General features: G+C 41.7%; 2 protein-coding genes and 1 long non-coding RNA gene across 4 annotated transcripts; all 3 read right to left on the minus strand.

Annotated features, from left to right (window-relative positions):
• Window positions 1–879: 879 nt before the first annotated feature.
• Window positions 880–4,425, minus strand: LOC147619069 (uncharacterized). Its single transcript, XM_086774534.1, has 3 exons — window positions 3,296–4,425; window positions 1,664–3,205; window positions 880–1,459 (listed from the first exon to the last, which is right to left on the minus strand). The coding sequence occupies exons 2-3, from the start codon at window positions 3,189–3,191 to the stop codon at window positions 882–884; spliced, it is 2,106 nt and encodes a 701-aa protein (XP_086630660.1). The 5' UTR covers window positions 3,192–3,205; window positions 3,296–4,425; the 3' UTR covers window positions 880–881.
• A 3,695-nt stretch (window positions 4,426–8,120) lies between these two features.
• Window positions 8,121–9,865, minus strand: LOC147619070 (uncharacterized). 2 transcript variants are annotated; one of them, XR_015262057.1, is made up of 3 exons: window positions 9,605–9,865; window positions 9,325–9,391; window positions 8,121–9,092 (listed from the first exon to the last, which is right to left on the minus strand). It is a non-coding gene; the product is annotated as an uncharacterized LOC147619070 (long non-coding RNA). The 2 variants fall into 2 exon arrangements; XR_015262056.1 differs by having other exon boundaries at window positions 8,121–9,391.
• A 692-nt stretch (window positions 9,866–10,557) lies between these two features.
• LOC147619071 (uncharacterized) lies at window positions 10,558–11,376 on the minus strand. Its single transcript, XM_086774535.1, has 2 exons — window positions 11,169–11,376; window positions 10,558–11,051 (listed from the first exon to the last, which is right to left on the minus strand). The coding sequence occupies exons 1-2, from the start codon at window positions 11,310–11,312 to the stop codon at window positions 10,800–10,802; spliced, it is 396 nt and encodes a 131-aa protein (XP_086630661.1). The 5' UTR covers window positions 11,313–11,376; the 3' UTR covers window positions 10,558–10,799.
• Between the last annotated feature and the right edge of the window lie 2,625 nt (window positions 11,377–14,001).

A 14,001-nucleotide genomic window follows, 5' to 3' on the forward strand; every position in this document is an offset into this window, starting at 1 on the left:
ATGGTTACACTACCCCAATGGCGCATTTGGTGACACTTAGGCATAGTTATTTAAAGCAAAAATTGAATCTATACATAGCAAGTAAGTGCAATCTAAAGAAGCAAGTAAGTGCAATCTAAAGAACTAAAGAAGAATTGTATGTCTAAACGTACGTCATTTTTTCCTGCATGAGGCTGTTGAGACCCCAGTTCCAACAGGTACTACTAGTATCGGAGGAGATGAGCACACAGGGGACGACCTTCAGCACTATCTCCCACTGCCCATGGAGTGTACTTGGGATCAACAGGGGCACGAAAATCCAAGCCATGCGGGCAGTGGCGGGCCTAGATTACTTTTTGGGTAATCTCAAGTGGGTTATCCAGTGGCCTAGTCGGTGCACAGCGTAGATTGGTGACATGAGGGAAAATCAAAAGAAAAAACAAATTTTTAATGTATTTTCTTGCTTCTTAAAAGCCTATTCACATGCTCGGGCACCCATTACTAGACTTCTGCCATCCGGTCCTCCTTTCGGAAATCTATAGGTTCATAGATAGCTTTGTATTTATGCTCGAGGTGGGGTATTTCTTTAAAAATGGCTTTGCGAGATTCAAAACTCAAGCTCAAGGTGCGGGTTTTTCACTCTATATCGACAAAAGTCCCTCTACATAACCCTGCCCAAAACGGATGCACAAGTCGAGATATATAGTTTACTATAAAACTACAAAAAATGAGACAAGTTGGTCCCAAAAACAGTGGCAGTGCTAAGTTCTTGTTTCTAGCGCTAAACGAGATCCAGTTTTTTAGAAAAATGAAAAAAATCCAATATGAATTGTGACAATCCCAATTTATTGAATACAATCTTCAAATTCATCATAGCACTAGAAAATCCATCCTCTAGAATCTCAATGTCCTATTAACTTCAAGAAACGCTTCCCCATACCGCCTATAAAACAAGAGGAGAGGATGGTTTCATTGAAGATTTCACTAGCAAGACCTAAGGGAAAGAAATAGAGACCAACTTTGTGGAGGACAACACATGTGTCTGTACCTTGAGCCTCTATACAAGCCATCGCAACCTTATATGGTTCATGTACATAAAAGGCATCACCTAGAAGGATCCACCAAAGCTTTAATTTTATGTGCTGCCGTTCCTCTTTCTTATAATTCTCGATAGGGAGTCCAAGACACCCTAGTGAGTTTTGAGACAAACCAGATGGGCAAGTCACAACAGTACATAGGTTGGCATAATGAGGTTGCATAGCATCAGGCATGTCAAAGCTATAGTCCCTCCATGTAAAGTACTGGTAATTATTGCGAAATTCCTGAAACATTGCTTCCACGCCAGATTCGAATGTGATGTGAAGTTCAAATTCGCCAGATCGGCCCTCGATATCAGCCATAGAGTTGGTGATGCACGTTGACAATTCAATATGTTGAGGGCACACGTTGACAACGTGCACATTGGTTTTGATGATGGGACCTATCATCCATACACATATATTAAACTATGACACTTGACAAAAATATGACACCTCAAACAATAAGCACTCCTACGTCTAACATGGAGCCATAAAAATAGGTTTCTTGAAGCACTTACAAGTCTAGACCAGGGCCCATATGGCAAGTACCTATCTAGAACTTGATGTGTGGATCATGATGAGAATGTTTAAGGTCAGTTAATCACCTGGATAATCCTCCCATTCCCCGATCATCGTTCGAGTGAAGAATAGATCGCCACGATGATGCTTGAGGAGCCGGGGAGCCCACGACATCCCAGGCTTCTCATAGCCAAAGAAGCTCATGGCACAAAGCTGGACCACCAAGTGGGGATTCCTCTTGCAAACTTCTAGAATTTGGTCATCCAGGTTGTCCTTAATTATATTGACAGGCATCAGCTGCTTAGACCCCAGTAGCCCGAGTATGCTGAGAATCCTGTCTTCTGGGTGATCACATTGACGGGCAGTAACAAGGTGTGCAACAAGCATAGGGCAAGATATACACTGTCCTGTCATTAATGGCTCTTGACAGTTCAGATCATCCATGCAAGCAATTTGTGAGGTTCTACAGTACAGTGGACTCAGATGAAGCAGCGGTGCATTTGCTGCAGCAATTTGTGAGGTTCTACACACTAGACTCGGATAAAGCAGCGGTGCCGTTGCTGCAGCAAAAAATGAAGCCACATGTATGTAAGCTTGACGATCCATGAATATAAGCTGGTTGCTGCTGGCTTCTCTCGCAAGTGGGAAGGAGCGACAGTCTTCACACATCACATTTGGGATACCCATAGTTGGAATGCGATCAGGCAGAATGCGTGAATTAGTGGCTATGTTGTCTTCGTAGTACATCCTAAAGAGTGCATAACTCGCTTGTGCATACACCACCATCAAAGGTTCTAGCAGGCATCTGCAGAATCCCCTTCCAGGTTTGCTGAAGTGCAAATCCTCCTCAGCCGGACGCATTGCCACTATGGTGCGTCTTGCGCGTGGACGTCTTTCGCCTACCTCAAGGATGACCTCATCTTCATCTGATACACGGCTGTTTATACGCAGCCTGTTCCTCTGACTGAACTCCAGGAAGTGATTGAGTTGCTCCCGCTCCTCAAGACTGAGGGAGAGCACAAACGTGAGCTTCTTGGGAAGCGCACATTCCTGTACTGTCCATGCGCGGCTGAACCAGCGCGGCATGGTTGGTCGCCCTGCATGATCAGATGCACCCCAGAACTTCATGTGGTGTTGCCCAATGCCGTGTGGGAGTACAAAGCAACCTTTGCTTTCTGAGTAATAGCTCCCCATGCGGGGAATCTCCCTCTCCTTCTCCGTCGGGCTGGTCTGGTCGATGCACACTGCATCAAACCATGCGCATTCCACGCCTTCTTCATCCTGCAGCACCCTGAAGAGATGTTTCAAATCTTGGTAGCACGGGCTATCACTGAAGTCTGCGGCTTTGAAAGCCTCATTGTAGTAAGCTGTCCTTGAGCTCCCTGCTCCTGCAGCAGCGACCTGGTTTCCGATCTGCCTTGAGAAATCCCGGACCTTCTGCATCCAAGTGTGGGATATGGTGTGGAAATCCCAGTTGTCAGGCTCCTTGAAGCAGATTCCGCGGGCGCTGACGTCCACAGTAGCAGCCACGTCGATGACGCGAATAGGGTAGGGCGATGACGTTTCCACCACCACGTCACGCCTGCTGGCGGCAGTGCTGGTTCCAGGCTCCATCGACGCCACGCTTCCTGCAGCAACATCCCGATTAATAAACTCAATAGAATAATAAAACAATAATCATTAAATCATCGAACTGTTAATTAGAATTAAATAGTTACGAGGAGGAAGTTGCTGCGAATTAGTGTTGCTGTAACTCGTCAGAACCTTGCTGCTGCAATGCAATGCAATGGTTTTTACATTTCACAAAAATCGTGAATGGTGTCCATTAATGGCTCTACTTGCATGATCAGAGGCTACAGCAACCAGCTGCAGGATCGGTCCCTAAAACCTAGCTATCTCTCTCTCTCTCTCTCGCCTTTATCTTCTTAGAGAGTTATCTGCAGCTCTCTCTCTCTCTCTCTCTCTCTCTCTCTCTCTCTCGCCTTTATCTTCTGAGAGCGGTGGCTTTACCAGGCTATATATTATCTGCAGCGCCACTCTTAGGAATTCAGATCCAAACTTCAATTTTCAAGGCGCGGAGACGAAATTGCCATACCGTTCGTTATCCATCAGGTTTTTTTAACAGCCATACGATATATGTAATATATCGTATACCCATCAGGTTTTTTTAACAGCCATACGATATATGTAATATATATGATCGGTGCAAGACATATAGAATATATATATATATGGTCGGTGCCACGTTCGAGCAACGTCCATCATAAGGTTTTGGGGCACTTTTTAGGCTCACCGCTCTTTAATTAATTGTCTCTTACCCGAGAAATAACCGTGAGAGTGAATTTCAAAGCCGGAGATCACTTCAAATTTCAACAGGTTCACATTTTGAGCACGAAGATCAGCATGCAATTTTCAAGACCTGTGTGGAGATCGACATGCACCTTTGCATTGATTTCAATTCTCGAGACACAAAATGCTAACATGTTACCCATCATGGCTAGGTTTTTAAACCCACGAGTGGCCGAGACCCGCCAACCTTTGGGCAGATCAATTATTGAATGGTGTAAATCCTTATTTACATGTATTAGTGCCTATGACACATGCACATAGGACATGGGTCTGGCCCACTCTTAAAAGGGGAAACGTATGAATATAATTATTTTTCCATTTTCATCACATCATGTTATATAAACACAATTATCATAAAAACATCATGTTATATAAACACAATTCTTTTTCCCTTTTCATCACACCCAACTCTCTCTATCATCAAACTTTATTTATGTCATAGTATGTATGCATGTCAAACCCATATGCATGCCTAACCTTCTACGACGAACCTGGGGGTTCCTTTTTCTCTTGTGGTGCATCAACATATTCAAAAACCTTTAAAAAAAATAAACAAAGAAACAAAATTCTATTTTTCTCCACCATTAGTCTCTCGACCTACTCTTGGCGGTGCCAAGCATATATATATATATATATATTATTATTATTATTATTATTATTATATATACATACATAATAAATATATGTTGTCATATTAAAATTTCTCTTTATGTAATTCATATTTGCATACATAATAAATATATAAATTTATATTTACTATATATTTATTATATTAAATATATTTATTTCTTTATAGTAATCAAATATTTATTATATAAACATATATTTATTTACATTATATTTATATGTATTAGTTTATTTATTTATATATATATTTACATGTATATATACATACATACATACATACATACATGTACACAAATATATATATATATATATATATATACATACATATAGTGTGTGTATGTGTGTGTATCTTTTATTATAATAAATTTGTTTATTTATTTATGTATTTGTTTTCATATATGTGTATATTTATATGCGTGTGTGTCTGTGTGTGTGTATGTGTGTGTGCATGCGCGCGAGTGTGTGTGCATGTGTGTGTGTGTGTGTGTGTGTGTAGTATAAATATATATATCTTTCTATAGTAAATATTTAATTATTATAAAAAATAAGAATATTTGATATAAAAACACACATCCATGCACATGCACATGCACATGCACATACACACACACATATATATATATATATATTATAAAGAAATATGTGTGTGTGTGTGTGTGTGTATGTGCGTGTGTATTCACTACAAAGAAAAGCAACCGTAGACAAGTTTATAGACACGTAACGTGGTTTAAAATGTTACGAGCGTGTTTATAAGCGCGTCTAAAATCGCGTCTACCGACACATCTATAATAGAGGCTATAAGCGTATCTATATGTGCGTCTATAAGCGCATCTATACTGCATAATAGACGTGCTTATAGACGCGCTCTGAAATTTAAAAAAAAAAATCCAGAGAACTGCCTGTGCAAATGTACAGCTGCATTTTCTGCACTTGTAGAGCTGCATTTTCTGTACAGGCAGCTCTCTGGTTTAAGGTTTTGCCTACTTGTACATAGACGAATCAAGATCAGCAAAGATTTCAACATAGAAACTTAAATTAAAGATAGATATGCACAAAAAGATTTGTGAACACACTTCCAATATTGATTAAAGAAGATGAGAACTTACATTTTATATCCAAAAATTTATCCTTACATGATCGTAGCCACATAACGCCTGAATAAAAACATATACATAAAGAAGAAGAAAAATTTCATCTTATATCCAAGAACTTGTCCATACATGATGGTAGCCACATGAGGCTTGAAAAAGAAACATAGTTGCATAAACCGAAACCATACATGAAGAAAAACTAGCGGGCGACTACTATAGGAGGAGTCATCACTCTCCGAATTGTCCATGGTATCTTTGAATGTGCTTACACGCTTGGAAGCCAAGGCACGTGAAACATTAAAAAAGAATGCAAAAGAAGGATAGTCACAGCGATGGTCAGGCGAAGTTTTCGCACATGGAAGAAAGAGCATCCAGAACAAACGAGAGGAGATTACCAAATGTTGAGCTTTTGAATGAACAACCAGACTAGAGGACAAAGTATCTTCGAATGAAAGACTACTACAATCATTATGTGTGTACCGAGATAAGTAAGAACGGAACCCACATGCTTCCCAATTAAAAGGTGAAACTGGAAAGAATCAAGTGCTCTTAGGAGGCAAAATATGCATATCAGTTTTAACTTCCCTTTCTTTGAGCAAGCAAAATTTGACACCACCTTAGAGCTGAAGTACCACATGGAATACATGATTGTTGAGAGCAATGGAAGTATATCTCCCAGACGCACACATGATTGCTACATGCAGATTCTTAAGCTTCTAGTACCTCTCATCAACCATCCAAAAGAAAGCTATGAAAGGGATGACCCCACCAACCTCAACTTTTACCTCCACACAGGGCCCGGTGAATCCCTCCCTACATGTCACCTCATTACCTTGTCACATTTGAGGACATATTTTACACTCATTTTTGGACTCATTATTATTTCTGCCAATACACCAAAAATATACAAAAGCAGAAGGATGTCTTCGGAAGCTTGTGGGAGGACAAAAGCTCAAGCCAATCAACTTTCGGAGGACAGAACCTACAACAAGGAGGACATGTTAACACATTTTGGAGCCCAATATTATAAATTCCATCCTAGTATTTTGTAATAGCGTAAGTTAAAGGTTTTTGGCAAGAGTCTTTGATGATAAGTCCATGGAGTTCATTTGTAAGGCTGCGATTATAAAGCCAAGTCAATTTTTGATACTTTTAAGAAGTGTCCGACGGGTGGTGAACGAGGGAGTGGACTAAGTATGTAAGTGACTTTTGAGTCATTGTAATGGATTTTTCATACATAATGGAAGTGCTTGAGAGTGGGAGAATCAGCCTTCTTCTTGGTGTATGAGCACCGCGGTGAGGGACGCCGGCAAAGCGAACGAGGGAGTGGAGCGACCAAATGCAAGTTGCATCTTAGAGCACAGCTCGATGAGAATAATCGGTAAGTTCTCCACAAGACCCCGCTGATCGGGAGGAGATTCTAGATGCCCCCTTCTTTGCATATGTTGCGCGGCTCGGCCATAGGATCCAGATGCCAGAGATTGATGGCACCCCGGCAGTAGCAGCACATTGGCAGTCACATAGGGCCGCATTTCCTCTCGGATTTTGGAAGCGGCTATGGGACAGTTTCCGGCCTAGAAAGATCACCCTCTTTCTTTGGCTGATGGCACACAGGAGCTTGGCGGTTGGCAGTTGGAGGTAGGCCAACAGCTTGCCCACGGTGTGGCCACCCTCAGGAGTCTCAGAGACACTGTCTTTGGGATTGCTCAATAGAGCTGGCAGCAGATTCTTTGAATCTTCACTATGGACAGGGACTTGACCCGGATCATTACATGGGGCACTATCACTTGGGCCACAGAGGCTGGGAGTGGGCTGGCCCTTCAGGTCTCTCACCATAGTATCTTGGTAGTACCAGTCACAACCCCACCTACAGATCACTGGCGACGAGGCTCATACAAGAGATGGGAGATTTGCAGCAACATTGCACATTTGGCGTGCTAGATGCAGCGAGGCCATCGAGGGTACCCATACTCCGCCTATTGAGTCCATTAGGAGCATTTGGCTCGACGTCATTCACACCCTCCGTGGTCAATGGAGGAAGCTTCAAGGAGATTGTGACCGCATGAGGAAGCGGCGGGAAGCTTTCTTGAGGCTACGGAGGCCTGGCCCTTTTCTCACATACACAAGTGGTGACCCCACTTGGCACTACAGACCACCTGTGTGGTTGTCCCCACCTCACCCATCACATGAATTAGATCACATGCACTGCACTTTGGTGCCATCACATGGATCATATGTGGTCTGTATGAGAGGCATCTTTTTTCATTGAGATTTACCATAGTCTGAAAATGCTAGCAGGATGGTGATGTGTGTGCATGTTCAGAAGTGCACCTGCACTTCAAATTTCCCTTATTAAGAGAGAGAGAGAAGGGGGGAGGGGGGGGGGATCAGGGGGGTGGTTCTTCCCTACCCTCACACGGAAAGGGACGAGGGGAATTGGGCTGGGGGGGGCGGGAATGGGGGAGGTAGGGACCGATTCCTGTACACACTACCCCCCAGCCCCACCCCCACAATTTCCCCTCGTCCCGTTCCATGTCCAAGAATGGGGGATAGCTGCCATTCCTATCCGTTGAGCCGCCGCTCCAAATAGGCGGGAACGGCTTTCCCGTCCCCGCCCATCGTGCCGCGGCTCTGAAGTGTATGCATCCTTTAAAAAAAGAGAGCTTTAGTGCAGCCTAGGAGGATTACCTTTACAGGGCTGGGAATGTGATGTGCAAGTTAGGGGTATGAAGAGGATTCAATGGTAGACATGACAAGTAAATATGTATAGCAATGTGTATCAATCAATAACTATGAGAAGAGTAGTGATGTGTAAGTAATTATTTATTCAGTTTGGCAATGCTCCACATTGTCTTCCAGCATCCTTATCTACTTCAGTGCAGTCCCTCTCATGCCATGTGTGTAATTTAGCTTAACCCTGTAACGCAAGTTTTTTTGTATCAATTCTTCTACCAAACACCACCACCTGATTGCACAAGTTTGGGGTTGTTGACCAAGAGGCCAAGCAAAAGAACACCAGTAGCAAACCAAGATAATATGCTGACATACAACTATGTGATTCCCGCCCCATATATGAGGCCAGTTTGTATCTAACCCGTCGTGGTTGTATCTAGCCCTTTGTGGCTGTTTTTCAGTAACTAATAGAAGGATCTTTCCCAGAAAAAAAAAAGAATTACATCCTATTCTAGCTTTGGACCACGTAGGAAGTAACAGTAGATTTGAACCCATACCTCCTCAATGGAATGCACAGGTGCTACCACTGGGTTATAACCCAGGAGGCAATAAATTTCACTGTTGCACTACTATTGTGAGAAAGTTATCTTTGTATAGGCCCATGCTGGATGAGAGGATGTTAGGTTGGACCCTGTCCTGTAGATGTGAAGAGCTCTTAAAGGTTATCTCTAAACCAAAGCCTCTTTATTACCACCAGATAGTTTCTCGAGGTTCCCTGGCAAAAGAGAGAATTATTGCCCATTACGAAAAAATCCCAAGTAAAATTGGCACAAGCATTCAACACCTGCCCCATAGGGGAGTATCACTATCCAGAGCAGCTGTAAGATCAGTCTCTTTATCAGCAGCATCAGATCAATATATCTAGATCTCCAACATTAGTACAAGCACCTCATACAAAGATTTACCAAGACCTGCCAAACAAGAATCTCTGGCAACCAGAGCCTTACTAGGAGAGTTTTTCTGTTCAAAATCCCGAGGATAAGCATGATCACGAACCAAGGCCTTGCCCTTGTCCTATGAAATAACACATACAAAAAGATCCTGTATCTATTAAGAAACATGCTCTTATTTGGTCTCTAGTCCTTGTTTAGGGAAAGCAGCAATGCACCAATAAGATATTATCTGATGTGTGATCATGCATGCCATGGTAGTCTCAGGTGTCCCATGTGGTGCATTTTTGTATGTATGTCATTAATCAAAAGGAGCTGGCAAAGTGAGTCCAAGTACCTTGCGCTTACCGAGCCGCCTTCCAAGTTTACGAAGCACTATTCCATTTGTCCAAGCAAACCTTTTCCAAGACATATACAGCATTGCAACCTCTCTTAAGAGAGAAGTACAACATCCTTCTTATAAAATATATCCACCACTGTTGCTATTCCTTCACACCAGTAGTCTCCTTTGACAGTCCCATTTCTGTGCTCATAACAGTCTAAATTAAAAGCTAATCTGCACCTAGCTGCCTCTATCTACTATTAAATCAAGCTAACAGGATTGTGTCAAAGGTTATGCAGAAACCACAAATCTACAAAAAAAATAAAAAATAAAAAAAAATTAAAGCTTTCTAAGTGATGGCCACGAGTTTTACAATAATATTCAAAGTGAAGCTCTCATTTCCTATCCTTCATGACCCATAGCACTGACTCCTTTGCTCTCACTCAAATCACTCAATTATGCAGTGATTCCACTGATGGCTACGGATCAGTGTTACAGGTCACAAGGCAGCGCAGTAATATTGTGGGCCCAAGGCAGCTCTACATCCATAGCACACGAGTCCAGCGTTAACACACTCATTCAGGGTGACCCTATACAGAGACCACTTTCCCACATGCTCACCAAGGAGGCATGTGTCAAAACATCATTGGAATTTACAATATCTATGGAGCGACTCCATGTCTCACCACACAGATTTCATATTGAGATAGGCCAATGGATGGATTTGACAAGGTTAAGTATCAAACATCATTGGAATTTACAATATCTATTGAGCAACTCAATGTCTCACCACACAGATTGCGTATAGAGATAGGCCAAAGGATGGATTTGACAAGGGTAAGTATCTATGGTATGCAATGCGCATAGGACCCAGAGAAAAAGCGACATAAAAAACTCCATTGTTTAGTATACTAAGAAATGCACGGGAGCACGCATTAGACATGCCCTGTTACTGGCTAACACATTGATGTACCAATTTGCATACGTATTCATGCGAGGAATAAGCGTAGCATCTCAGAAATGCACCAAGTAAGCTAAAGCACATTCTAACAGTACAAAATATTCCCTCCTTCCGCATGAAACCCTAACCATGGGAGGGCCTATACTAAGAGACACTCAAAAGCAACAGTACGTTGCTCTTTTCTTCAACTAGGTTCTTACGGGACATATTTTAGTAGATGTAACTATCGTGAGAACTACATCTTACAGCTCACTCATCTGGATAAACCATCTTTTTAGTGACTCCACCATCCACCACAAACTCTTGCCCAGTTATGAAGCCGGCACGCTCGCCATCACATAGGAACAAGCACATCTCTGCAACATCCTTCGGCACTCCTACTCTTCCAGCCGGATGCCAACTATGATCTTCAGGCCGCAAAACATGTTCTCCCCTTGGATCAGTATTTATCCAACGAGGAAGGACTGCATTCACACGCACACGCCCAGCCAATGTGATTGCCTGCAACACACCACAACTCAATTTTGTTTACATAACCTTTTCATTTGAGATAGGATGAGAAGTCTCTGATGTAGCTGTTTTGACAAGATAAATGCAATTACAAGAACTTGTCGATACCTGTGAATGGCTTAGACCGCAAAGGCCAGCCTTGGATGCACTGTAGGCTGCAGTATTGGGTTCACTTTGTAATGCACGGGTACTCGAGATATGAATGATACTTGATTCACCAGGAACCAAATATGGAAGGATGTGCTCGGACATGAAATATGCACCATTAAGGTTTATTGCTATAGTTTCTGCAAATGCTTTGTATCTATCTTCCTCTCTTCCAGAAGGAGTGCAAGGGTCCTCAGGTGAGAAGTGCTTTGTTTTCAAGATGTACCATTGGACCCGCTTTCAAGGTTGGATTTGGTGAATCAAATGCGATGGACCAGCTCTGGCAACCTGCGACATGCGTGGATACAATTCAACCACACCCGACGAACATCAGATTGGGTGACCATGGCTTATTATATGTATGATCCAACGTAGCATATTACAAATGTAGAGCATAAAAGTAGTTAGAGCTGGTGAAGTGTGTTACATCGTAAATAACTAGAGTTTTCATGCAGCATGCAGCATCTTTAACAATTGCGACATGTGAAATAACAGAGGAGGATATGGAGGCCCAATGTCTGTTATGGAAATGCATTAATGAAGTGATGGCAAACCATGGTTGTGAAAGGGCAGATTTCTTTGGTTTCATGGCAAATGAGGCTCATGCTAATTGGAATGTAGTTCGACATGTGTCCAATGGTGGGAAAAATAACATCCTGGCAGATAGGGAGAGGTCTTGCCTATTTCATTGGGAGCAAAGCATGGTTGCCCACACAACAAAGTATGTATGCGTTACATTTGACCTTGAGCTTTAAGATGCCTTGTCTCGTAGGAGAACGTACCCTAATTTAGACAATTGAATGCATGGATTATTAGTTGACCTCTCCCTCTCAAATAATTATGTCATGAAACTCTCTCCAACTCTCTTCGCCCCTCTCTCTCTTGATGGAGAGGAGGAGGGTATTCTTTGGAATCCGCTCGCCTGATTCCCAAAAAGCTCACTAGAAAATGCTCACAAAAAAATCCCCTGTGCTCCTACAAGCTTTGTTGGGCATCATTCCTTTGTGCCTTTGTCATCTTGCCTTCATGGGCTAGTCATGCAGCTCGAGGAAAGACAATGGGACCAAGAGGGTTGCTTGGGAAGGGGCTACACGATGGTGGCTATAGGCATCCATGAGAGAGCCATTATGTGGGGGTTTTTGGAGTGGAAAGATTTGTTGGCGGGGTATCTAGGCCTATGCACATGAGAGGAGATCGGACAAGAACGTAAAAGGAATAGAATGTCAAGTGTGTGACTGCATAGAAGGTGCAATATAAGAATGTAGATTTTGCAAAAGATCCTGTGATTTCCTAGAGAAGGTAGAATGTTTGGATATCACACCATGGCATATTGTTATAGACCCTAGTTTCGTAAGTCTCATATCTTCTCATGCAAAATTTCAAAAACCAATTTTCTCATGTTGGTTTTTAAAACATATTTTTAAATGATATTTTCTTTTTGCAACTCTTTTCTCCCTTATGTATGTTTTCAATGCTAGGACACCATTTGCAAATGCACAATAGTGATTTTGCTAAAGCAAGCCACAAATGCCAGCTCAGTAAGTTGAATACCACACATCACATGAGCGTGCTGCACAACTGCAACGATGAAGCTCCATTATCCTTTAGATAACAACGATCCGTAGTAGCCAAGATGGCGCTTGTTGCCATTGGCAACAAGTAGTTTTTGGGTGACGATCTCATGTACTTCATCTAGATACATTTCTTCTCTCAAACTCTATAATATGCTAATTTAAGGTTTCTATTTATCTTCCATAGTTTAGAATTTTTGTAGACTTCAATGCGTTCTACCTCAATGTATCTGAATTTTTCTACATGCTGGATTATTTCCTATCAAAAGAAGCAATTGTAAGTGAATCCGACCAGTTTTACCTAATGAATGAATTGTGAGTGAGTCCAATCCCATGTGATTGAGTGAATCCAACCAAATCCATGTGAAAAATGGTTGTTGAGTGAGTCCAACCGATTTCATGTCAAAGATGGTTGTTGAGTGAGTCTAACCAAGAGCCTCTGGGAGTTAATTGTGAGTGAGTCCAATATAACTCCATATGTACACTGCAAATTGATGTGCTCTTGATGTGCGAGCCGGTTATGAGTGAATCCAACCTAACTCCTTATGCACACGATCCAAATTCTTTTTGCACTAATTCTGGAGTGACTCTAGCATTTCACAGTTGCTATTCTACATAACTGAGGATAGTTTCTCTCTTAAAACGGGAGGACTATTATGAAAAATACATTATTTAATTTTTGTTAACATTAGTTTGAAATCTTGAAAAATCAAACTCAATCAAAATCATCTTGTTAACTATTTTTAGTAGACTAAAAGCTGTAAAAATACTCGTGGGGATGGGGAAGACCACACACAAGGGGGTAATTAGTACCCAGGCTGTTGTTTTTTTGACTGCATATTTCTTGAGGCGAGCAGTTAATGTTTCAATATTTGTGCAAGTTAAAAAAAGCTTTATATGGATTAAAGCAAGCACCTCAAGCATGGTTTGATAAATTCTCAATCATTTGAGAAACATTGGCTTCAACAAACAGTTATGCAAATCCTTCACTCTTTGTGAAGATAGAAGGAAGCAATGTAATAATTTTAGTGCTTTATGTGGATGATCTTATTTTGATAGTAGGTAATGATGAAGAAAAGAATGCTAAAGAAAAAGCATAACCTTGTGTAGAATTCAATATGAAAAACTTAGGAGAGCTTAGATATTTCCTTGAAGGGAAAATAATCAAAAGAAAATATGCCGTAGACATGTTGGAACGATATGGTTTGATAAATTGCAAATCT

This window comes from Cibotium barometz, chromosome 34 (genome assembly GCF_041138505.1).
Source record: "Cibotium barometz isolate CiBa-2024 chromosome 34, ASM4113850v1, whole genome shotgun sequence".
In the NCBI taxonomy this organism is placed as follows: Eukaryota; Viridiplantae; Streptophyta; class Polypodiopsida; order Cyatheales; family Cibotiaceae; genus Cibotium; species Cibotium barometz.